Source organism: Homalodisca vitripennis, chromosome 2, assembly GCF_021130785.1.
Source record: "Homalodisca vitripennis isolate AUS2020 chromosome 2, UT_GWSS_2.1, whole genome shotgun sequence".
In the NCBI taxonomy this organism is placed as follows: Eukaryota; Metazoa; Arthropoda; class Insecta; order Hemiptera; family Cicadellidae; genus Homalodisca; species Homalodisca vitripennis.
In genome coordinates, this window is record NC_060208.1 from 107,245,164 (window position 1) to 107,269,872 (window position 24,709).

Genomic DNA, 24,709 nt, shown 5'->3' on the forward strand with positions numbered 1-24,709 from the left:
TTGTCAAACTTATTTCTTTTAACGACAACTAATTCACTGCTTGAATAAAAACATACAACATGATACAAAATTCAGACAATCTTTGTCAAAATAACTCTTTGGCAAAATATAATACAGCAAAAGATTACTATCAAACATATTTTGTTTTATTTATTTTATTGTACAAGACCAATGACAGGGCAGACAGATCTTTTCAGCCACTCTGAACTGTTTTTTTCACAATTGTGTACATACAGCTGTTGACAGTGTTGTATGACTTGCTGCCACTTCCACTTCTCATTCAGGATTCCAATAGTATAAATAATCTCTGTGACATCACTATCTCACTAGAATTGTCACAGTCACCACCTCTAATTGTTCTATGATAGTGTCTCGATAGTAGACAATCTGTCTGTAGTAATAGTAGTTCAGGATATTACTTCTAGGAAGCAGCACTTTTTTAGTTAGAAGTTAGTAAAAAAAATAAAAAGTAAACTGATCTGTGCTGTTTGACTGGGAAAGTGTCAACTACTGATTAATTCAAACTGGATTGGATGGTAGACACTAGAGATAGGCCAACTCTTGAGACATTTCAATTTTCAATTCTGAATTTAACACATTCGAGTCTACGCTCGAGCCAGACTCGAGCGCCGTTGTTTAATCACCCGGCCGGCGCTCGAGCATGGCTCGAGCACAGCTTTGCCGATTGATATACGGAGTTGCCCGAGTGATATTCGAGTGCCGTCTGCTGCATTAAAAATCCAGCTTTGTTGGTTAGTTCAGAAAAATTCCGCTAGGCGCTACTACGTCATACCCGCTTGAGGCTTTTGTTTATCGACTGACGTGGCCTGGCGCGTCGTCAGTCTGTCTACGACAACAATAATTTTTTTAGCATTTGGAATTTTTTTTGGCAAATAAAATAATTATTTGTAAATATGTATATAGTAAATGCCTTTAAAAAAATTGAAATTACTTATATTATTTATTCAAAAGTTAATTTTCAAGTAATACAAGACATGCGGGAGTTTTTTATTTTTCTTCAAAAAATGTAAGTTTTGAAATTTTTTTTTTAATTTATTACATTTTATAGGAATAAAGTTTTACATATCAATTTAAAGAGGAAAGATAGAACTTTCAAGAAAATATAATATCATATACATAATATTTAACAGTTTTCTAAAGAAAAAATCTGAAAACCCAATAATTTGTGCAGACCAGGCTATTAAAACAGCAAATAGCGAGCCAGACTCCAATGTGTTAATGATTATTTTATTACTAGTGATGGTCTTGATTGGTCGTAAAATATTAGTAATCAACTGTGAATATATGAGTTAAATTGCCAAATTGACAAGCCAAAAATTGATACTTTAAAGACCAATAAGGCAAATTATCACAATTAATTAAAAAACAGCAGAATAAAAATATCAGAATCAACTATTTATTGAAAATAAAATTCATTGATAATTGGAATTGGCCCATCTTCAGTAATAAATAACATATTGTATTTAAATAACATGTATTTTTTGCAACACATTTTAACAGCTATAAATTGTAAATTTTCAACTCATTTTTAAAATTAATTTTCTAACTTACATTTATGTACACAACACTAATTTAGCCAATATATAAACTTTTACTATTTACACAAATTCAACAGTCGTAATATTGATATGTACACAATATCAACCATTTTGTTTTTTAGGGAAAAATAATTCCAAAACTTAAGGTTTACTTCAATCCAGAACATTTAAACTACATTTAATAACATTTTCAGTTTTGTAAAATAATTATAATTATAAAATTCACAAGGAATTAGCCCAACAATTTATTAATATATCACCAAATGCTGATCAAACAAATTTGATTGTCCGTCAATAATTATTAATACTAATAATATACTATCAATTTATTTTATTATTATTTATATTAACATAATCAATAATTTATTTACTTATTCCAATATTAACATAAATAATAATGACTAATATAATACAGTAAAACAACTGTTTTAATTAATGAGAAGCTAATGCAAGAGTTAAAACCACAAAACTCTTACACAGTAACTTGAATTCAGGAAATTGGTGTTTTCTTTAATACAATTACGCACACAAACACACTTATACATATATAATATATACATAGAGATCTTGACTAAAAGCTTCACTTGTGCTTTTAAATAATACTGCTTAAGGCCTAAAATTATCATAAGAACGTTTTCACATAACAAAAATTATAAATAAAGGCAGAATATGAATAAATTACAAAAATACAAAGTCGTTTAGGAATAAATTACAGATACAGTAATAGTCTACAACAGTTATCAAAATATTAAATGTAAATTAATAAATGCCATATTTTACTAACTGGTTTTGTTACAAAGAATAAAACAATTTTAGCAAAATAATACCATACAAAAATAACACAATAAAAACCAAATGTTTAAAAATTAAATATATTTTAAAAACTTTTTTAATGTTTAAAATCATTTTTGACTAAGAGAAGTTATATTTTTTAGTTACAATATGAGTAAAAACAATTGTTATTACTAACCATATTTTAAATACAAACTGAAAAGGAATGTATAGTAATTCATGATAACTGATACAAAATTACAAATGATTTAAAAATAGAATACTAGTGCAAAGTGTACAAATAGAAGATAATTGTAGCGAGCAAATTTCTTTTAACCCTTAATTAATTACAGCTGAGCCTGCTTTCAGTTGGTGTTATACTCGAAGGTAAGTGGTTTACAATCACTAGCAGAGAAAATGTTTTAGTGGATTTACTAAGAGTAGTTACACACCCAATTACTCTCTCTACTAACAAAAATGTTAAAAGATAACCTTGCTGTGAAAAGCACCTTCGTATAGCAGGAAACAATTTTATATCTAGTCATAAATAAATAGCACGAATATTTCATAACCATCAGTGGTTTAAAAATACATTTCTTTATGTTGGACCTGTAGTATTTTGGCTATCACAGTTAAAAACCCTATAATTTCTCTTCATATACCAATTAATTTTGCTACTAATTCAAGAGCAGGTTTGTCTTAAACACTAAAACTGTCAACAAGTCTTGATGTTTTAGACAAACTTTTAATTTATTTTTAATCACACTGAACTAATAAGTCCAGTGGCAAAATCAAATTTAAGAAAAAATTATTGAACAATCACTCCTTGTCAGATGGTGTAGAAAGGTCTGTGTTGTAAAATATTTTACTGAGGAAGTAAAATTAAGTAGCATTCTTTTGTTTGTAATTTTTATCAAAATAACCACAAATTTTATATTTCCATGACTTTGAAGGATGTAAAATTGATGATGCTTAACATCTAAAATATTTTTTAAGGTTTCAAAATAGTAGCGGTTTAAAACCCTACACATAAAAATCAAATAAAATAGAAAAACCAGCAAACAATAAAAAACCATTAATATCTTAAATACAGTTTGCTTTTGTTGTAATTTTGTTACATTAAAAATAACTGAGTAAAAGATTTTTTTACTGAATAAAAACAATCTGTGCTCATTTTATACTCATATAAGAGCAGTGAGAATTTATTTCTTAGTGTTTTATATCCAATTCACAAAATTAAAGTATCTATCGCATACCACTGTTTTAATTTTGGTTTAATGTTTGTTCCAGTTTATACAATTATTGTACAGTAACTATTTTGTTAATACTTAAAATCCTTTTTTAAATTTTGAATCAGTCAAGTATTAACAAAACAAATTCATGGAAAATTACAATCTGTAACTTATATATGGTTAGAGAAATTTAATGTCTTGAAAAATGTACTTAATTATTTCCTGACATTTAGGAAATATTTGAATACTGTATAATTTATTTTATAAATTAAGCTTTTGAAAACACAAAACTAATTTAAACTATTTGTCAACAGAAAGAAGCAGTTTGTCATATTTATATCTCCTCTATATATCAGACTGTGTCACTGTGAAATTTTAGCATTCAGACCCACACTGTTCTCACCATCTGATAAGCGTTTGCTATGTTGTTATCTCCTTACTACTTCCTGTCTACAAGAATGCAGAGTGTCGAGAACTGTGCTCTAATGCTGCCAAAACATCATGTTTCTGCCGCACATACAGCCGGCCTTTTTTCCACGGGTTTTGGAGCTGCAGAGGTTTGAAGTCATCACGCAGACAGCGCTCTCGTGCACCTATGACAGCTACGAGGCAAAAGTTCCCCAGTTGGTCAGCCGGGTAGATAGGTCCATCCTTCCCCTTCAATACAACAGCCATGTTGAGTTGTTTCACAACCAGGTCTACTACCTCTCGTGCAGACGTCCGTGGCGATACATGCAGTTTCAGACTTGTCCCGGCTGCCAGCCCTGTGTCATACGCAGCGTATACCTGTTATCATTAATATGCATTCAACAGATGTAAACCAGTGTAACTGAATAACATTTTTTTTTAGAATTTAGAACTTTAAATGAACATCATCTACTATCAGAAGATCAAACCGTCAGAATTTTACTATACACAATTGCAGTAGGACCTTTTTACCTATCATAATGCGTTTTGAGATAATAAATTTTGAATGATTGTTTTTTTTTTAAGTTTTGTCCTTTGATATAATTTTTATTCTTTTATTAATGCCTTTATTCTAACAAAAAGGTATTAGAACCAATATATGTAATTTAACATGTTCAGTGCCATTATATAACATGTTTACCCTCTGAGAACTAAAACAATTCGATAAATTTACAGGTATTGTACAAATGTATCATAAAATTTGTATTTAGATATTAGTTCTTCCCTGCAGCATCATATGCAATTTTCAAAATCAAAATCTTTATACTCCTTAGTAAAAGCACTTATGATTTAATATGATGAAATCTTATGACATTTTTCAAGTGTAAGTAGGCATACATCAGGTTCTATTATTTCAGGGTTCATAGTTTCAAAGTTTAACCTAACTCTTCTATCATTTTTTGCATTTGTAGTAGCATTTCTGGATTGATCAATCTGGTTTTAATTATATTTCAACATAAAAGCTGACTCCGCCTTGTTGCCCTGATAAAAAATACAAAAAAGAGGCCTTGGAAACCTACTTTGGTCAAAAAGCGTTCACTTCTAGTACTTGTCATATTATTCCGGTATAAGATATTTACAGTACCATAGTAGAGTTTGCCTTGTCCCGATGAAGGAAAAAGATGTATATAGGTAAGTCTGAGAAGCCTACTTCAGTAGTATAAAAGTCTACTTCAGTAGATATAAAAGCCTACTTCAGTAGTACTTCTGACCGTATAAAATCACTTATGGTGTTGCAGTTGAGTTTGTCATATTGCTTCAACCTTAAAGTATATACATATGTTACTCTCAAAATATACTTTGGCCAAAAAACTATTACTTCCAGTCTAAGTATTTGCCATATTATATATACGCCATAGTTGAATTTACCTTGTTTCCCGATGAAGAAGGATAATTTATGTACGTATACATACATACCTAGAACTGAGAAGCCTATTACAGACTTAGCAGAAATCCTACCTACTTCTGATATAAGGGGGAAATCCTTATTAAGTTTATCCATTTTTCAAAATAATCGTTTATAAGGTTTTACGTTGTGAAATCTTGTTGTATTTCGGACTTTAGTCTGGGAAAGAACAGATCGTTGAGGCATGTTGGTGTTCATTTCTCTTTTTTTCCTTAAACCGATTTTAAAATGCCAAATTACAATGTCAAGAAATCCCACTAGTTTGGTTTTATAAAAGTGTTTAAATAATATTTACAATGCATTAGATGTTTCAAATTCTTCACTGGTGTAATCGGGAGTAAAAATTAAATAAACTGGAGTATGAGGAATACATGGGTGGCCTATGCTTAGTGACTGATACTGGAAGTAATAAGGAGATTGATTCCTGAAAGGATTGGAGACAGATTTGTATGATTTGAGAATGCCAAAATTGCAGCACAAATTATAAATCTTTAGTTAAGATTGGCAACCAAGTTAAAAACTAAATTTTAAGCTTTTAAATTTAAACTGTATCATAATACATTTTACCAGCTTCTTCTTAATGGAATAAATGCTTAATTTATGAACAAACATTCCAATAATTAAGGAGTGTTAATGAATTATTGGAGTGTTTGTTCATAAATTAAGCTGTATCATAATGTTAAAGAAATAAACAATGCTGTCTGTTTTAAAACACTTAAACTTCCAAGTGACACAGTGTCTGTTGTTGAATAAGACCCCTCTTGATGCTACTGTAACCTTTGGTAGCAAACATGTTATACCCTAAAATTAAAATGGTTTTCTAGTGTAGAGCTTATAGCAAACATGAGAAATACTGTTATGCCCACCCTCACCCTTGTTTACCTGGAGGATGCCAGGAGCTGGAGCAGGAACTGTTGCACCCTCCTCCTCTCCTTCCCCCTCACTCTTGCTGTGGTTTGCTACGGCAGAGTCGTCAGATGAAAGAGAGTGCAGGCTGCCACTGCCGTACCTACAAAACAATTTTCTGTTCTGTACACCACACATGTATCTTCCTTCAAGTACAGAATGAGGTTTTGTATCATTCAACTGGAACCAGCACCAAAAGTCAGCATTCTCCATTCCCACTTCCATTTCCTTTCCATTAATAGTTGTACCTTGTGCAAATAAGTGGATGAGGGGCAATAGAGTCAAGCAGTCTGGAATGAGAAATGCTACAAAAATGTGCGTGATCAATTATTACGCCTCATGTTTATGCAGCTATTTGAGTAAGATCGGTTCTGCCTCTCACTGATTGTCTAGTGTAAGATCGGTGTTGAGTCGTGGTGTATGTTGGTAGCCAACGTTGGTTGTAACACTGAATGGTATGGGTGTGTCGCCGTCTAGCCCAAAGTGGGTGTAGTGGTTTGAATGTGATCGGTTATATGTTGTGGCCTCAAATAGATGTAGTCACTTGAAGTGTATTGATTCTGTGGAATATTGTTATTGTCTGTGCGATCCGTATAAGATTGGTTATATGTTCGTTGTTTGTCACCTTAATCAAATTTAGATAACTTCACTTTGTTCTGATAAGTTCATAATGTCACTATGTCACAAATGTTATGTTGTTAATTTTGTATTTAATTATGACAGATAATGTTTTAAAGTCTCTAATATAGATAAGATTTAAATTATTCACCTACTATATTCACTACTTGATGTGTAAGTTTTCAGAGTTTTAAGGCTCATTCCACTTTCAAATAAATTTATTTAGTTCAACTGAATATATTAAATACGTGGTTATAGAGTTTACCACATTTTGTTTTATAATTACTCTAAATTACGAGTTTTCACAAGAAAATATTTCATTATACACCTCAATAAATTTACTTTAATTCACATTTAGATCACTATAAAAATAAATTTTGAAAGGAGATTAACTATTTCCTGTATAATCATTATAGATGCTTCTGCCACGAAAGCTAAAGAAGGACAGATAACGATACTTGGTCCGAGTCGGGGACAACGGAAATGGCTTCCAACACTTTTAATTTCGTACAAAATTACTACATTTTAGTATCTTGTTAATGCTGATCATAAATATGAATTTATTCTTGTAACTTTTACAAATTCATTATCTGAATTTATTCCAATATAAAGTTAATTTATCTTTTCCATATTAATTTACATTAACCTTCATATGTGATTTGGCATTACAGTCAACGACAAGACTATATTACTAGAGTTGATTTCACTGTGTCTGCCCACCAATTTGTTACAAACTCATTTAAAATTTGAACTGAGTAATGCTGACCTATTAAAAAAGTAGAACACTTTGTTTCAAAGATTGGAATCCATCCTCTTCTTCAAGTGGCAAAAAACCTTAAGGAATAAGGTTAGGTTAAGCGTACAAAAAATTAAAATCTGATCAATATGTAGCAGTAAACTCTGCCAAGTGTTCTTGTTCACAATAGAACAAGTTGTTGTAAGTAACAATTTTAAAAATAACCCAAAACTGTTAAAAAATGTAAAGGAATTAACTAGGAAGTATATGCAGTTTTTTATGATGGAGTTTGCCATCTTATATCTCTATATCAGTACGGATTCATATGAGGTTGTTTGATTGCTACAAACACAACTCTAAGCAGTATCTGTTACTGGATTGAGTGAAAAAAATCAAGTTGATACTTTTTACTTTGACCTCAAAATGAATCTGACAAGCATCCATATTCCCTCTTTTTGAGAGCACTTATGGCTTTTGGATCCAAGTCCTTTTTGTTGGGTCAAATCCTTCCGTTTTTAAAGAATATTTGCAGTACTTTTTGATGGGGTGTATTATGAGAGTTTCATTGTCAGCTTAGGAAGTGCCTCAGGGTTGCAACTGCTCCCTCTTTTTGTATGTACATAAATGACGTAACATCTACACTGAAGTCTGAAGTTTCTACTGATCATGAGAGTGAAAGTCCATTAATTTAGTTCTGGAACCAGCTATTAATTCAGGTGTAAGTTGAGCTGAAATTATTCATGTCACTGAACATCAGTAAAACGGTGGTAAATCTTTACTCTTAAAACAAATCCATCATACTTATTATGGGATAAGAGGTAGTGAGATGGAGTGTGAAACACATTACGATATCTAGTATCTTCGTGGTCTCATGGATTCCATGGTTATCTTCTCTGGACATGCTTTACACATCCTAGCTTCAATGCCAACTTGACTATGCTATTGTTGTCTGGAAAAAGGGCAGATATTAAACAGATGAAGCAATGGAGGTTGGGCAGAGGAGATTCTTTTATGGACGGTCTAAATGCTTTTCTGAGCTGGTTCGAGTATATGGCTAAAATGAACATTTTCAGTTTATTGTAGTAAACTAGTAGTTTTACTATAGACTCCTAAATGGCCAGTATTTATCAGGAAAAGTATAGCTATAAGAGCAATATTTAGAGTAATACCCAGCAGGGATCACTTCTGGCTGGTTTATACCTACCAGTTGAACCCACCACTGGGCACAGCAAAAACCGATGTGCCACTTCAATCTGGGCAACCTTATGGATGTCCAGTAGCGGCACATCACTAACATCACTAATGTTGAGATTCTGGGGTTCATGGGCAATTCGATAGGTCTAGTCTACTGTGGAAGATGACTGTTGGAGTTGGTGGGGTTTGTTCCCTTACCTCAGAGGTTCTTGTTAACCTCAACAAGGGTGTGCCACCCTCTGCCTTCTTTGACTGGAGAGCCTGGTTCAGAGCTGGCCTCCCCTTTTTCCCGGGGGATGACTTTGAGATGTAGTGGCCTAATTCTTCCTCATGGATCTCGACAGGAGGCGGCCCCTACCCCCTAACCTTACCCATCCTGAATATCCTATCACTCCGGAAGCAGCGCAAAGGTTCTTACAGGACTAAGTGCAATTTATAAGCTTCTTGTCCTAAGAGAACAAAAAAAAAAAAAAAAAACAACAACAAAAAAATATTTAGAGTAGATGTATAACACTGAGGACATCACTGTCTGTTCTAGTCAATCTAACATTTATCTGAGAATCTTCTTCTTTATCTGAGAAAGAAATAAGGAATGTAAAAGGTCCTTGAGATCATATGAGATCAAACATGATGCATTAAAATTCAATTACATAATTGAACTCAAAGAATGAACACACAATTTTCACAACACAAAAATCATTAAAAAAACTTTTTTTGTTTTATTTTTAAGACACAATTTCTGGTGTCATAAGCCATTTCACCCCATTTTGAAAGGCATATAAATAACCTAGGATAATGTTAAGGGCTTTTGAAAAAATTCATAGGTTTATATGGGATTTTGAAGACTCCTTGGTACACTGAATCTATCTCGTACTATCTCTGCTTGTGTACTCACTGGGGTCGGGAGTGCAGGAGGGGAGAGGTGGTGGCTGAGACACTGCAGCGTGCACGAGTTGCGTGAGAGTTACGCGTCATGACCAGCGTGTCCTCACTACGCGATGGTGGTAACCGCACTGATTCTGTAACAGAGAAGCCAATAAATAGCCAGCATACAACTTTATTGTTAGTAACAAAGAAAATAAAGTTACAATCTAAAAAGCTGTGAGTAAAAATCTAGATGTAGAAACTCTGTTATGGCAAATCCGGGTCAACAAACTGGAGGTAATGTATGAAAATCAATGTGACCATATTTCAATTTGGCAAAGAACAGTATTTTGTTCATGGTTCATTTAAATCAAGATTTATTTTAACCAACGTTCACAATGAACAATTTATTCATATTGCTCATACTTTAATTTGATCCATGTTCATTGCAAACTATGATAACTCTTCACCTACCTGTCTGTGGTGGGGTCGGTGGATCAGGTCGAGGTGGGGGCAATGGAGGTGGTGACCCTTGTCCAGAGGAGTTACTCAAGTGTTGTTCCGAGCGACTAAGCTCCGCTGTCACCGTTCCCAGCAACCTCCCGGTTCCTGGACCTGGCCATGACCCCCGAGACTTTACCGCCTTTGGGTCTGGAGGTTGTAGCAACTGTGAGATCAAACATGTACAGATAAAAACCTTGTAAAATTGTAACATAATTTATTTTTCATAATTCAAGTAAAACTTACTAAACTGAAGAAAATATACTAGTATGATTAGCAATTTCTATGAACCAATAATATCTAAAAAGAATTATAGCAAATCTTCCACAAAACCGATTTAATCAAACATTGAATGGAAGTGAAGTGCCAACTTCCACCATATTTACTACGGCACTCAAAGAGCCTAATACAAAAAATTTCTTATTTAAAAATCTATTTGCAGAATTAATTGAAAAAACAATCTTATTTTAAAAATTTGAGATGAACATTATTTATAGATTGTTTTGACTATCTTATCTTTATTTAAAGCCTCTTCTAACTTCAAATAAATGATCATTGGACTGCTAATAAATAATTTAATACCGTACACTTAAGAATCACCAATCTTAGCCAGTAACAGGCTACACACCACTTCATTCGTATACATCATAAATATGTACTATAGTATATTGCTTTTAGAACTTACCCCATTCTGTGTGTCCATCTGGTCCCTAGATCGCTTGGTATTGTGTGCAAGCAAGTGCCTCATGCTGGTGGGTGAATGGCTCAGCCTGTCCCTGGCGAACGCTAACACGTCCAGCAGCCATCGACTCTGCTTCCAGGCTGCATTCAGTTGAACCTGCAGTGCTTCCAGCCTGGCCAACCTTTCCTTAGCTACAGTCAGTTCTGAACTGGAGAAGGCCTGAGGGATAAAACAGTCAACTTGTACTTCACAGTATCCTATTTTTGTAATAAATAAAATCTCTTTTCTAAATGCAAGTGCAACTTGGTAAAAAGATAATAAGGTGATCTTTACTTTGTCCAAGATGGAACTTTTCTTTATTCAAGGTTTAAAACGTGTTTCAGGCTGATTCTTTCAACAATAAGAAATATGTTCATTTCACAAGATCGATCCTACCATGATATGTAGCCTATTAATACAAAGTGAATATAATAACACAAGAAACTCTGGCACAGCAAAACGCATAATTAACTCCTCCTAGTAGCTGGAAAGTGTGGTGTGTATGTAGAAAGCACTCCTTCAATAAGCTTCTGATTGATTGTAACATACTTAATAAAGCTAGATCTCTGTGACATTGCCAAACATGTAGTCAATTCATCCCAGTCATATTGCCATTTATCTGATAAAGACAGTTAACAACAAAGAAGCTTGGTGAGGCTATCTCTGTTTCTACTTAGCCAACTGGGAAAAACATGGCTGGGATGATATTGCCCTGAGTAATGATATTAAACACACTAACATCAATATTCAGAGGTGACTTCTTAGCTTCTTTAATACAATACTATCCGGTTGTAAACAATTCGTGGCTATCTATCATAGAATCTAAAATCGTTAGAGAATATTGCCATTTAAAGTTGTGTTACAGACTATATACTCTCACAACATCAGCATCTTTGTAGAAGAAGCTGCTTCAGACATGACTGAAGCTCTTGTGATCATGTTCTAACCTTAATTTCTCTTATTGAGAAAGAGTTGATAAAAATATAAAATCTCTGCGGTGTTCATTAATCTCTCTACATTACAATAAAACACAATATTTATATTCAAAAAGAAAAATAAGAACGTTGCTGATAAAGTTATAGTAATATAGCTAAGAAGATACTTTAACAAATTAGTTTTTAGTGAGTGTGACTTTAAGGTTACCGTTACCAATTATTTTGTTGAGTATTATTTCTAAAGTAATGAGTATGAAATTTGCTAAAAATTTCATATTCATTAATATTACTTATGGTTGAGTTATTATTATTATTATTATTAATATTGTGACCTATGAATTTATCAACACTATATGATGATAATTTAACAAGAAAAGGCCTCTAGTTCAAGGTCTACTTTCTTACCCTTTCCTTTTACATATTTAAATAGCAACCTTAGTAATTTAATCAGATAGAAAATAACCAATTAATTTCTGAAGTTAAATAAACAAAAAACCTATAGGCAATACTCTTTTTATTGGCTCTTTGTTTGATTATTAACTGTGCTCATGCCATAACTTTAGTCTTTTAAGTTGACAAAATACTCTTCAGACTTGCTAAGTAACTTTAAAATATAACTTTTTGTCGTGAACACCCCTTTGTAATGATGAATGCCAACTTGGAATTATTCTCTAAAATTTAAATTCAACTAGAAAAACTGCATTGAAGGACACGGGAAACGAACTGCACTATCTAACATATAACTTGGGAGCTAATACAAATGTTCTGCTTGTTTTAGCTTGTCCTTGATATTTTTGACTGCTAAATATTGTGCTTCTATATGACTTCACACAGTGCTCACATCAGAAATTTTCATGTTGGACTTATTATGATCATGAGAACAATTATAATGGTAATGTCTTGCCAACTTACTTTCCTGGCTCCCAATAATGTGTAATACCGCTCTTCCTGAGTTCTAATGCAGAGATGTTCTTTTAAGAGAATCTCAAAAGCCACTGATGAGAGATAATTCACAGAAGTAACAATCATTGAAATATTGGTTGAACACGTCAGCAACCAATCTGTATTGCTCTATCTTGCAGGGTCCTCTAACATACAGATATAACTAATAGATTGTTTTTGCAGGTAACATCTTTCCTGCTTGAAGCCAACAGAAGGAATGGACAGTACTAAATACATTTCACTGCATGGATGAATAAAGTGTATGAAAAGCTAAGTAGAGTCGTGACTTATGACACAACAAATCAATGTTCCTTGTGTATTTTTGTGGAAGAATTGTCAAGACTCTATATAGTCAGTACAGAGGCTCCAAACTGGCTAAACTGAGTGAGGGAAGATATTTTTTTATTTTCCTTTAATATGATACTGATAGTAATATACTGATGAGAGAAGAATTGAAGTTTAAATGATAAGAATGGGTTTGATCGTTGTGTCAAACCGACATCATTATATGTGGAGATAATTGATCACATATGCCATAAAATTACCAATCTTCATGATATTCCATGAGAGAAAATTCACTTATGTTCAGAGAGACCACCTTTCCAGTACCTCTTTATTACTCAGAATGAATTTCTTGCCCAAAACAAACGTATGTGGATTCTATGAAGGGTTTAAGGACAAAATTACATTTTTTCATATATTGATTCAACTAAAGTAGTTCCTTAATGATTGCACACATTTTCTTAACAGTATCAGCATTACCAACCTCCCGCTGGGAGTGTTGAGCCAGAGCCATGTCCAACTCAATGATGCAACTGAGGCGGCTGTACCGACTGACCACCTGATGGCGGTAGGTACCCAGGTGTACCATCTCAAACACCTGCACCGGTAGTGGCAGCAGGTCAGGGCGTTGGAGCAGCGTCTCGCGTTGACCTGGCACTGAGCATGCTGAGTCCACCGGTGGCACTACCATCAGTAGAGAGACCTCAGGCGAGATCTCCACCGCCTCGAGATCATACAACCTGCGTCACACAGAACACTAACTTGAGCTGACGTGATGGAAGTGTTTGCTTGTTGTTAACTTAGAGATTGTGGAGTGAACTCACCAACCACTCAAGTATGAATGAATGAATGAAAATACTTCTTCATTGAGATGAAAATTTGGAGATGATAAGTGGTCCATCCTTTCATTTAACTTCACAATTCAAAATATAACTAAAATTATTTTAGAAAAAATATGAAGTATAAAATGTATAGGCTTGTCCTTCTTATCTGCAGGAGGGATGGTGGCAGGAAAATGGAAATGGAGTGGTAAATCTCAGAGGAACATCTTATCCAAAAATTTGTCTGTAAGTCTTTCTCGCACCATTTTACATAATCAGTGATTACACAAACAGCCATGTTTATTTACTCACGATAAACACAAGAAAACGTTTACAACCAAGGCAACCGGAAACGGAAATGTGAGATTACAACTTGTATTACTACACAAACAGAAATAGAATGAGCTGATAACTTGGAACAACTGATTGAATACTGTCATATGGCCTGAATACCGTCAATTGGGTCTGAAAGAAATAAATAAAAGAGCAACTGCGATAGATCGCAGCCACTAGAGTGGGTACGATGAAAACTACTTGAAACAGTTTCTTATTTATTTCGCTAGATCGCATTCGTATTCAAAAGAGAGATTATTCATCACGAAACATTATTATGACAATTGTTTGGTGTCATAGCACTTCACGCACGGTTATCGTTATTACTGCAGGAGGAACGTAGGGCGCTCCCGAATCCGTAGCGGGATTACTAGTCAATGGTTGATAACATAGCAATAAATGAATCTATCTTTAATAATAATGATAATAATAGAAATACAAAAATAAATGCTTTCAACCTGTGACTATAATGGTTGTTTCAAAGAGATAAAAATGATTTCAGACAAGTGTTTTCCCCCGAATAACCCTTAATTGACTGTAGGCTATAACTTTGGTATAAACCAGCCGGAAGTAAAAGTAGTAAGATAAACAGCTGATACTCGTGTTACCTGTGTACAGTTGCTTCCTCAGCTGAGACTTCCATATACGTGAAGAGTCGCCGTGCTGTCGCTGCCACTTGTTCTACAAAAGACTTTTGGTGTTCAGATACAGCCCCTCCTACCAGAGCTCGCCACTCTTCTCTGGAACCATAGTGAAACATTTTTTTAAGCATATATTACTCACTAAAACACGGACTATAAACTATGATATTAGCTTGTTCTGATACAGCCCCTCCTACCAATTGTATTTGTCAAACACATACCACTCACACTTATGCTCCTGATAGAATAAAGTATATTTCTCTCCTACCATAAATAAAACCAACTATTGCGCTGAATACCCAATACACAAAACTACAACCAACTTACAATTGAACTTGACTCTATGACCACACACTTGCGACTATTTCACGAGAGCATCCTGGTTACTGATCTATCCTGCTCAAGAATTGGCCAGTGTAATTGAATTGGGAAACTTGGTCCACTCACTCACTCTCTTGCAAATGGACTAAGAGCAGGATTGTGGCTCAAAAAAATGATGAATCAGCTTTTTCAAAATCACATGCTTCACACAATTTCCACTGAAAATAGCATTCCTGCTCTTATTTAACCCATTAGCCAGTCAATATTCCGGCATCTAACCTCCTTGTAGACATGCAATTAAATATGCAAAAATGCAAGGGTTTACCAACACACCAAAAATTCAATTTTGTTACTGTATGGTTGATTGAGGTATTGTTTTTTAGCTAATGAAACAGGTGATAATATAATGTAATTTATACACATCTGAAGTATATAAGATTTTTTCATTTCCAGAATAATGTTTTGTAAATTTTGAAAGCAAGAATTGTTTTGTACAAAACAAGTTACAATCCATGATATTAAATTTGGTATAGCTTTATAGAAAATTTAATTATTTAACCCTTCCAACGCGGCTAACGCCTATAAACGCGGAATTGCCAATGCTTTAAACGCGGATAACGTCTACAAACGCAAAAGCATTACTTTTGAAATGGCAAAGAATTAGTTGTTAAAACTTCCGTAAGAGAGCAGGTCGATGTTCTTTTCGACTGTCGGGACTAGACAAAACGCTTTGTCACCGTTGGTGGACGTTGTAACGGTATCTACTCGGGTTGAAAGCAATTGCCGCCATTTTTTGTATGGCCTGTGACGCAGCATACGCCTACAGACACGTTCGTTTCATTCAGCTGTTTAACTACGTGTGTGTTGGTCGTTAATAAAATTCTCAAAAATATGTAATATTACATGTTTATTATTTTTTCTTATAAAGGTAATACCAAGGAATATGAAACTAAAATTAGCATTGGGAAATTTAAAAAAAAATATTTTTTTTATGTCTTAGCGTTTGACAGTAATTTAAATTAGCGCTTTAAGGGTTAAGTTTTATTTAATTAATTTATCCTAATTCTTATCTTAATCCAGATTCCAGGAGTCAAGTCTGAGACAGCGTCAGATACCCTATGCTGCAATAAAAGGAAGGTGAACAGTGCTAAATTCAATATTCGAATTGAAACAATCCTTCCTTCCACGGCTGCATTTCTTGTCTGTTTTCATCTTTCTATTTCTATTAAAGAATACTGTACAGACATTCAGTTTATATCAAATGAGTCTATTATACAGTTTAGATTTCTCACACATTGTCATCTGCTTACTTTTGGTTTGGTTTTGGAAATTATTACTTAATAATTTATTTCCCTAAGGAAAGTTTGTTATTAATAATTAAATTATTTCAAACAAAGTTGACCCAATACAACTGTAATGTATAATTGTATTTTTCCACTCATTTGTAACAAAACATGTTGATTGGGTGCTGAGGAGGTAAAATTATATGTTTTTAACACTGAGACAACTTACGCAGTGACGTGGGGATTATCCCTGATCTTGCAGTGAGGCGGGACATTGGGTGACTTAGCCGGTACCAGCACTTGCAGCAGGTCAACACAACTTCTCATTTTCAAGTAGGCCAAGTACAGCCCCCTTGGTAGCCTGATGCTGCTCACTTGATGGTAAGTGATCTGCTCCTGCATCATTAAACAAATACAAGCTCAATAACAATGGTACAGCACTTGCAACAGTTTAACACAACTTCTCATCTTCAAGTAGGCCAAGTACAGCCCCCTTGGTAGCCTGATGCTGCTCACTTGATGGTAAGTGATCTGCTCCTGCATCATTAAACAAATACAAGCTCAATAACAATGGTACAGCACTTGCAACAGTTTAACACAACTTCTCATCTTCAAGTAGGCCAAGTACAGCCCCCTTGGTAGCCTGATGCTGTTCACCTGATGGTAGGACTCTCTGAATTCTGCCTTAGTGTAATATATACATTCTAAAGCTGCAAAATGTTAGTTGCTAATTTACTGCAATTTTTCATAAATTTATTCCCTTCCCAAAAAAATGGACGTTGGTACTATATGAGTAAACAATCACTCCTAATTCTTTCAAAAGGGTATTTACACACCTTCAGAAATAATAACTGTTTCTGGCCAGAAGTAGCCTAATATATAAATATAAATATATATATGTATATTTGACATAAATACTGTTCCCTAAGAATATGTATATAAATAATCTTGCATTTGTCTCAAGAAGGTCACCAACCTGAATAGTGGACATCAGGATCTCACTGATGTTGGCATCAGGTGAGGGAGGTGCTCGTTTGCTGAGTTTACCGAGGGGTAACCAGCGCGAGTTGAGGACAGAGATAGACTTAGGTGAGTGAGTGTAGTTGACCGTGCATATGACTATTGTGCCCTCTGAGTCTCTCAGAGGTTTGTGATACAGCTGGCCGAGGTCTTGAATACTGAGGGCAGTCTATGACAACAATAGATAAAGTTAGGTTAGTTTACAACATATTAATTTAGTCTATTTGCATACACAATTTGTGTTACATGGGTAGTTTTAAAAGCTACAACCAATTAATAATACATGCAATTAGTGGATTTTTATGGGCACTTCACTTCACCAGTTAAATTCCATCTTATTAAATATGTTTATAATGATAAACATATTTAATAAGATGGAATTTAACTGGTGAAGTGAAGTGCCCATAAAAATCCACTAATCATGCAAATAAAATAATGATAAAATCAGAATACAGTGGGATCACAGATCCATCAATACGTAGCCAGAAAAAAATTTGGAGGGGGGGGTTGAGACCACTAATATTTTCCCGTAATGGACAGAGAGTAAGGCCCCATTTTGTTCCTTTAAAAAGTTCTTGACCTGTTTCTTTGTTGAGAACAATCTTTAAGCAGTACATGTCAGTAATACTTAATGATTTAAATAATAATAATCGTTTACTAAAAAAGTAATTGAAAGAATTAAAAATTTGGGGGGTCCAGATCCTTTGGACCCCCTTGCTGGTTACGTCCTTGCATCAAATAATATTCTGTGATCAACTGACATTTCACTAGTAAAATACTGTCATGAGAGTGGCTTGTACAATTCAGGTATATTATTTCAAATCACTATATCTTAGTTTTCCAAATAAAATTAAAACTCTCATACTCAATTTGTTAATGTATTTTATTTCATATTATAGCCATTTAAACAACTTAAAATATGTATTCTTTGTTGTGGATATGTTACTATTCTTTGTGTGATTCTCCACAGAATTTTGATGTTAATTCTAGTTATATTTTGTTCTTGGATTTAAAATGTAACACCAAAGGTTAAATTTTGGAATTTGATAATGTTTTTGTGATTAGCAAAATTAGCAGTATGAGAGTTTGTCTTTTCTCTTCTCATATATTTCTTCACGTGAGCTTGACAAACTGTTAGTCTTTTGCTCATGTTGTTTTCAAAGTAGTTACAATTTTTATTCCCTGCACCCAGTTCAGCAATATTCTCTTACACAAAATATTTAAAAATATTAATACAATCACTCATAACAAATTCAAGTTCCATTTTGGATATTGTTTTTATCATATGCATTTTCTTTTGAATTATAACACTTTTTATACGCTTCAAAAAATACATGCTACAATTTCCATATATGCAATCTCCACATATTGTAATCTAAATTAATATATTCTGAGAGACAGTTATTTAAACAAGTCTGAGGATTTTTTCAAGAAGATTTTTGCATTGATGGAAAATCACAAATAATAAAAAAGTAAGCAAATTGCCTTCACATTATCTGTTGCATCCAGAGAGTGGGTGATATCTCTCATATGGTAATAATGCTTTTGTAAGTGTATTTATAGCTTTATAAGCTTTAGAGAGAATCACCTTCAAGCTTCCAGCATTGTTCTTGAAGATTGGTTAGGCCCAATTCCTTTTCAGCAATTTATTGTCTCCTCAGACATGTTATAATAACGATTTAAACAGTTTTTTACTACGTTGGAGAATTAATTTATAGTAGGAGGTAATTACAATATGAAACACCAAGGATTGGCCACTCCTAGAGGACACCAACTATTAAAAGTTCTAAGTAATAATCATTACAATCATCTTTCTACTGGGTGAACCTACATACTGGCCAACTGATCTGCGGAAAATTTTTGATTTGTTAGATGTTTTGTTACAAAAGAATCAAAACTACACAGATATCAAATCCTGCCTTGATCAGTCTTTTGATAATTCGCTGATTATGCTTAATTTAAGCACAGAAGTATTTTTAAAAAGTCAAGTGAAATGTTATAACAAATTTACTAACTGGGTTTGATTTCATGATTCATTAAATGGAAATTGAATTCGAATATTTTGTTGAAAAGTGTTGAGGATTTATAAAATGCAACCAACTACTTTATTGATGTTTGCAATGTTCTGCCAAAGTGGCTACACCCTTACACTGTTTTTCAAAAGTTGGCAAGATAGAGTTATATTACCCTAACTACATCAAGTAAAAAATCTCTGAGAAAAGAAGATTAAGAAGAATATGGCAAAACAGTAGAAATCCAAATGATAAGGCAAATTACAAGGCAGCTCAACATCTGAAAATTTAAATAAAAGTTTTAACATTCAGACAAATTTGGATAAGTTGTTAATATTCAAATAAAAGTAATATAATACAGTGTGAATTTTGGTAAATTTACTAGATAAGAACCTAATGATTCAAGTAGAAAACAATAATTTAGCGAAGGTTAAGCTCATATGGTTGTTTAGATTTTAATATAAGTTGATATGCCAATTCATAATTCCTTACTTTAAATTGTTTCAAGAGATATTTTCACAAGGTTTAATTTTGTTTCATAGCTTTGAATTCATAGGAATCTTCAAAGCCTTTGTTATGGTGAATTGCATGTAAGGCTACTGTCTTATTTTCATCTTTGTGATTTATTGAAAAACTGTGGCCAGTCATTCTTACCCGCAGAGAATTTGAGGTTTGGCCAATATAGTCCATGGGACAAAACCCACAGGTTAGCTGGTAAATTGCATTTTTGGAAGTACAGCACAGTTTATCAGCTATCGGATAAGTTTTTTCAGTGACAAAACTTTTGAATTGATTGGTTTTATTCATAATTTTGCAAATACCACAACATGGTTTGATATAATAGATTTGGTCAAATACCTCACCAATTGAATATGTTTTTCTTTGTGTTCAATAAAGACATTTTTTACTTAATTTCATGGTTATTACATGATTCAAGCCAAAAGATCAATTTTGAGAAATTTCTTAACATGAATTTTGGGCCTTACAAGTATATTCTTCAAATTTTGAGGTTTCTTATATGTATATTTTTTAACTACAATAGATAGAAGTGTTACCTGCATCTGAGCAGCAGCTTGGAGCAGCTTTATCCTGAAATGGACGGCAGACGAACTGAGTGACTTCTCCATGTCTTGACGCAGCCACTTGACATCGTCCCATGTACAGGCAACCTGCCACATTTCATTGACAATTAATCACAAGGTAGGAGTATGCTACATTATGTGGATTATGCAGAAAAAATGAAATCAGAACACTTTATTCATGTACTTAGAGTACAGAATTGGCGTCAAGTAGTTAACAAAATTAAACATAATACAATAAAATGGTAGAGTCAATATATTTCTTGTTAGAAGTCAGTAGGGGATATTCTCCAGTTCAAGAACTCTTCTATGGTGTAGAATGGTCTATCCAATAACCATGAGGTGAGTCATCTTCTGATATTATGTGTTTTTCTCTTGCTGTAGTACATAGCAAATAAAGTGTACATATAGATATTTGCAAAGAAAGTGCACAAGAGCCAATGTGACTGTTTAGAGTAGGGGTTCCCAACTTCCAGATTATGTCCCAGATTGTCTAACTTCTCCAATGTCAGATCAGGTTTTAAAAAAGGAGGAAAGTACCGATCAGAAATGTTCGATCTATATTATTACGATACTAACAGGTTGTTACCAGTTAGTAACAACAATTTTGTAGGCTTTACATGTGTATGAGCACTTCTGGTTTGAGTGAATTATACTTCCGACATCAATGTTTGGACACCCACACGCACATACACACGCGCGCACACACACACACACACACACACACACACACACACACACACACACACACACACACACACACACACACACACAGGTCTTAGAAGCCTACTTCAGTATATAAAGCATCTACTTTCCATTATTTGTAGTTTACTTTAAGTCTAAAGATATTTCTGGTGCCCACAATTGAGTTTGTTTTTTTGCCCTGATCAATATTTTAATGTACAATCAACTTAGTTATTTTTTTGAGTCACAAAACTTACTTTCTACATGTCAACATTGTTATTGGCAGGGTAAATCTACTACCTCTACAGTATTTAATTTAATTGGTTTATCTTTGAATGCTTTTGAAGGAAAAGAGTCAGTTTCTGTAGTTCTGCGTGATCTTAGTAAAGCTTTTGATAGTGTTCCATTTAATATTCTATTAAATAAACTAAAATTCTACGGTATTGAGGATAGCTCTTTAAAAATAATTCAGTCTTATCTATCTAATAGGAGTCAATTTGTATCAGTGAAAAATAAATGTTCATCTATAAAAACCCATTAAGACAGGTGTGCCTCAAGGCTCCGTTCTAGGACCCTTCTTTCTCTTAGTATATATAAATGATTTGCCTCAAAATTTAAATGTTCATTCGATTATTTATACTGATGACACCACTTTAATGGCCCATCACAACAATCTTAATTATGTAAAATGTATCACTAACCACCCCCCCCCCCCCCCACCCCCCCCCCCCCCCACCCCCCCCCCCCCCCACCCCCCCCCCCCCCCACCCCCCCCCCCCCCCACCCCCCCCCCCCCCCACATAGGCAAAGACGGAACTAAAGTGGTGGGGGATGGAGCGGCTCAGTCTGTTGCCGTATTTAGCCTTGTGAACTTCGGTCTCCAGTCTTCTGTACGTGCCGCCCAAAAACATTCGCTTGTGCCAATTCACGAGTTGTAATACAATTTTTGAATTAATCGCGTTGTGCTCATTACGTTTTAAGTAAAGAGTTTGAGATGGATCATAATGTAAAAAGTAAAATTGGAGGTAGAAAGGTTATACACGGCCAAGCAAGAGAAGTGCTTCCCATTTTATGAAACAGGAAGCAGAAACCAACACACTTATAAATTTGAAGAAAGTTCAACAGCGTGTCGTAGAGGCAACTGGAATTTTTCAAAGTACGCTGAGACGAATTTTGAAGGAGGAAAAAAAATAAGTCCAATTGGCAATTCTTTTAGTACGCCCAACAAAGTAAGAAAACGCAAACATACTAAAAGTAATCTGGACAATTTTGATTTGGGTGTAGTTCGAAGAACAATAAATAATTTTCATTGACAATGGGGTTTTATTATGTTAACTATTGCGTGTGGATCGTTGGCGTTATTGTTATTTTAAGTATACATCATTAAATTAACTTGATACAAGTTGGTAGATAAAACTGAGTTTTTTCTTATTCTACTGTGTATATTGACAAATTAGTTTAACCAGTTTTATATTAATTTTTAATTTAGCAGCTAGGCTATGTCAGTTGAAAATTTTGTAGTGTATAATTGTATCTACTATCGTAAATCCTGAAGCTTACACGGTTAGTATATGATAAATTGAATTTTAATGGCTAACAAAGCGTAACAATTACAATTCTGAACTGTTGTCGTTGTTGGAGATCAAGAATAATATAAATTCCTACCCTTTCCCAATTTATGAGAACCCTTTCTTACCACCAGGTATCTCTACTGCGAACTCATTAAGAAGGGTGAGCTATGAACACAATTTCGGCAGAACATAGTCATTGTTAAGATCACGTACATCCGGTCCCAATATTTCCAAGATTTCCTGTATTGAATTCCCCATCATAAAAGTCCGTCGCCGTAACTTCAAAAGAGTCTAGAAATGTTCAAATATTCTCAAGGTCTCCTATACTAAATTGCTCATCATAAAAGACCACCGTGGTAAGAACATAAGGGTCTAGAAATGTTGGCAAACACTACAATATTCGGGTCACGCCACCACTATGAGCCGGGAGCCGAAAACTCTCAGTAGGGTTAGTAGCACCGTATTCCCTCCCCTACTTTAGATTGTGCCCCCACGCGCTCAACTCCTCCACTCCTCACGCGCATCCCACCGGTCATGCTATAACTTCCCTAGAGTAATCAAATCAACTCATATACAAGGTGTTCACAAAAGTGTGTCAAGCATTAAAAAAAGGCTGGAATTTAGTCCTTGTTGTGAGCGTGTTCTAGACTTGTTGTCTGACTGTACACATGACCTAGAGGGATGAAATTTGATATAAACTCACATCTATTACCTCTATATCACTACTGAAAATGGTAAACATCGATCCACTGGAAGTGTTGGTTTCTGTCTGTCAAAAAGTGACCTTGGTTACTCTGGTCTTATGGGTAACAATGTTGAGAATGAGAAAAACACAGAATTAACAAATAAGTAAACAAAGAATCCTATGAAGATTAATCAAACAACATTTTTCAGTAACTTATTAACACGTTGTGATGAAGTTACTTTGTTAGATTAGTTTATAGTATCACAGATTGAGCATTTTAACTTAAATTTTCAATATTATTTTCATAACAAACTATCATTTTAAAGAGGTTTTCTACTTTGTAATGTTGACACAATTTTCTGATGAAAAACTTTGTGGACCTCATGTTCAACAGTTTCTAACTTTCTTACCTATCTATTACGCACAAACTATATTTTATTGATTTCAAAATAACTGCAAAAGCCTAGAGTAGTACATTTTTGAACTTAGCTCAGAACTGGATAACAGTGGGGTAATATGCAATTTACTGTTTGTATGTAATATACATAAATACATTGTAAACACTGTATGTCTTTATAAGAGTAGAACAGGTGTTAAGGAATACCTTCTGTCACCTGGACGATCAATTCAGTTTTTATTATTTTATTCTTATGGTTTTGCGGATGCAAGTAACGCAATTTGTGTCTGCTTTTGTATATAAGATGTAGAAGGAAGGAATACAACAATAAATTTATTGATTGTAAAATGTAGGATTTTGCCCTTAAAATGTATTCATATATGTAAAATTACCCACCAAGAGGTTTAATTGACTGAGCATTTAGGGCAGTCTCTCTAATAGTGCACCAGTTAGTTAATGATGAAAACAGATTCCTGTCTTTGTGTCTATCTATCTGTATAAACTATCTTTCAAATGAGTTAACTTAAAGGTTTAAATTTTTATTTTCAACTTCATCACTACTACCTCCATATCAAAATTGAAAATGGTTAGCATCAATCCATTGGGAGTCAGGACCAGAATGTTATCCACTATGGGGTGAAAACAAAGCCCCTCACACTGACCCAAAGTCTGGCGTGTGTTTAATCTGGTATTTTCTTGATAAGGAAAACTATGGCAACAGACATCTT

At 34.0% G+C, this 24,709-nt stretch overlaps 1 protein-coding gene across 1 annotated transcript; it reads right to left on the bottom strand.

Annotated features, from left to right (window-relative positions):
* Window positions 1-1,459: 1,459 nt before the first annotated feature.
* LOC124354526 lies at window positions 1,460-20,758 on the bottom strand. Its single transcript, XM_046805053.1, has 10 exons — window positions 20,621-20,758; window positions 17,510-17,722; window positions 16,763-16,929; window positions 14,897-15,028; window positions 13,619-13,874; window positions 10,940-11,155; window positions 10,228-10,420; window positions 9,785-9,908; window positions 6,318-6,444; window positions 1,460-4,348 (listed from the first exon to the last, which is right to left on the bottom strand). The coding sequence occupies exons 1-10, from the start codon at window positions 20,741-20,743 to the stop codon at window positions 4,013-4,015; spliced, it is 1,887 nt and encodes a 628-aa protein (XP_046661009.1). The 5' UTR covers window positions 20,744-20,758; the 3' UTR covers window positions 1,460-4,012.
* Between the last annotated feature and the right edge of the window lie 3,951 nt (window positions 20,759-24,709).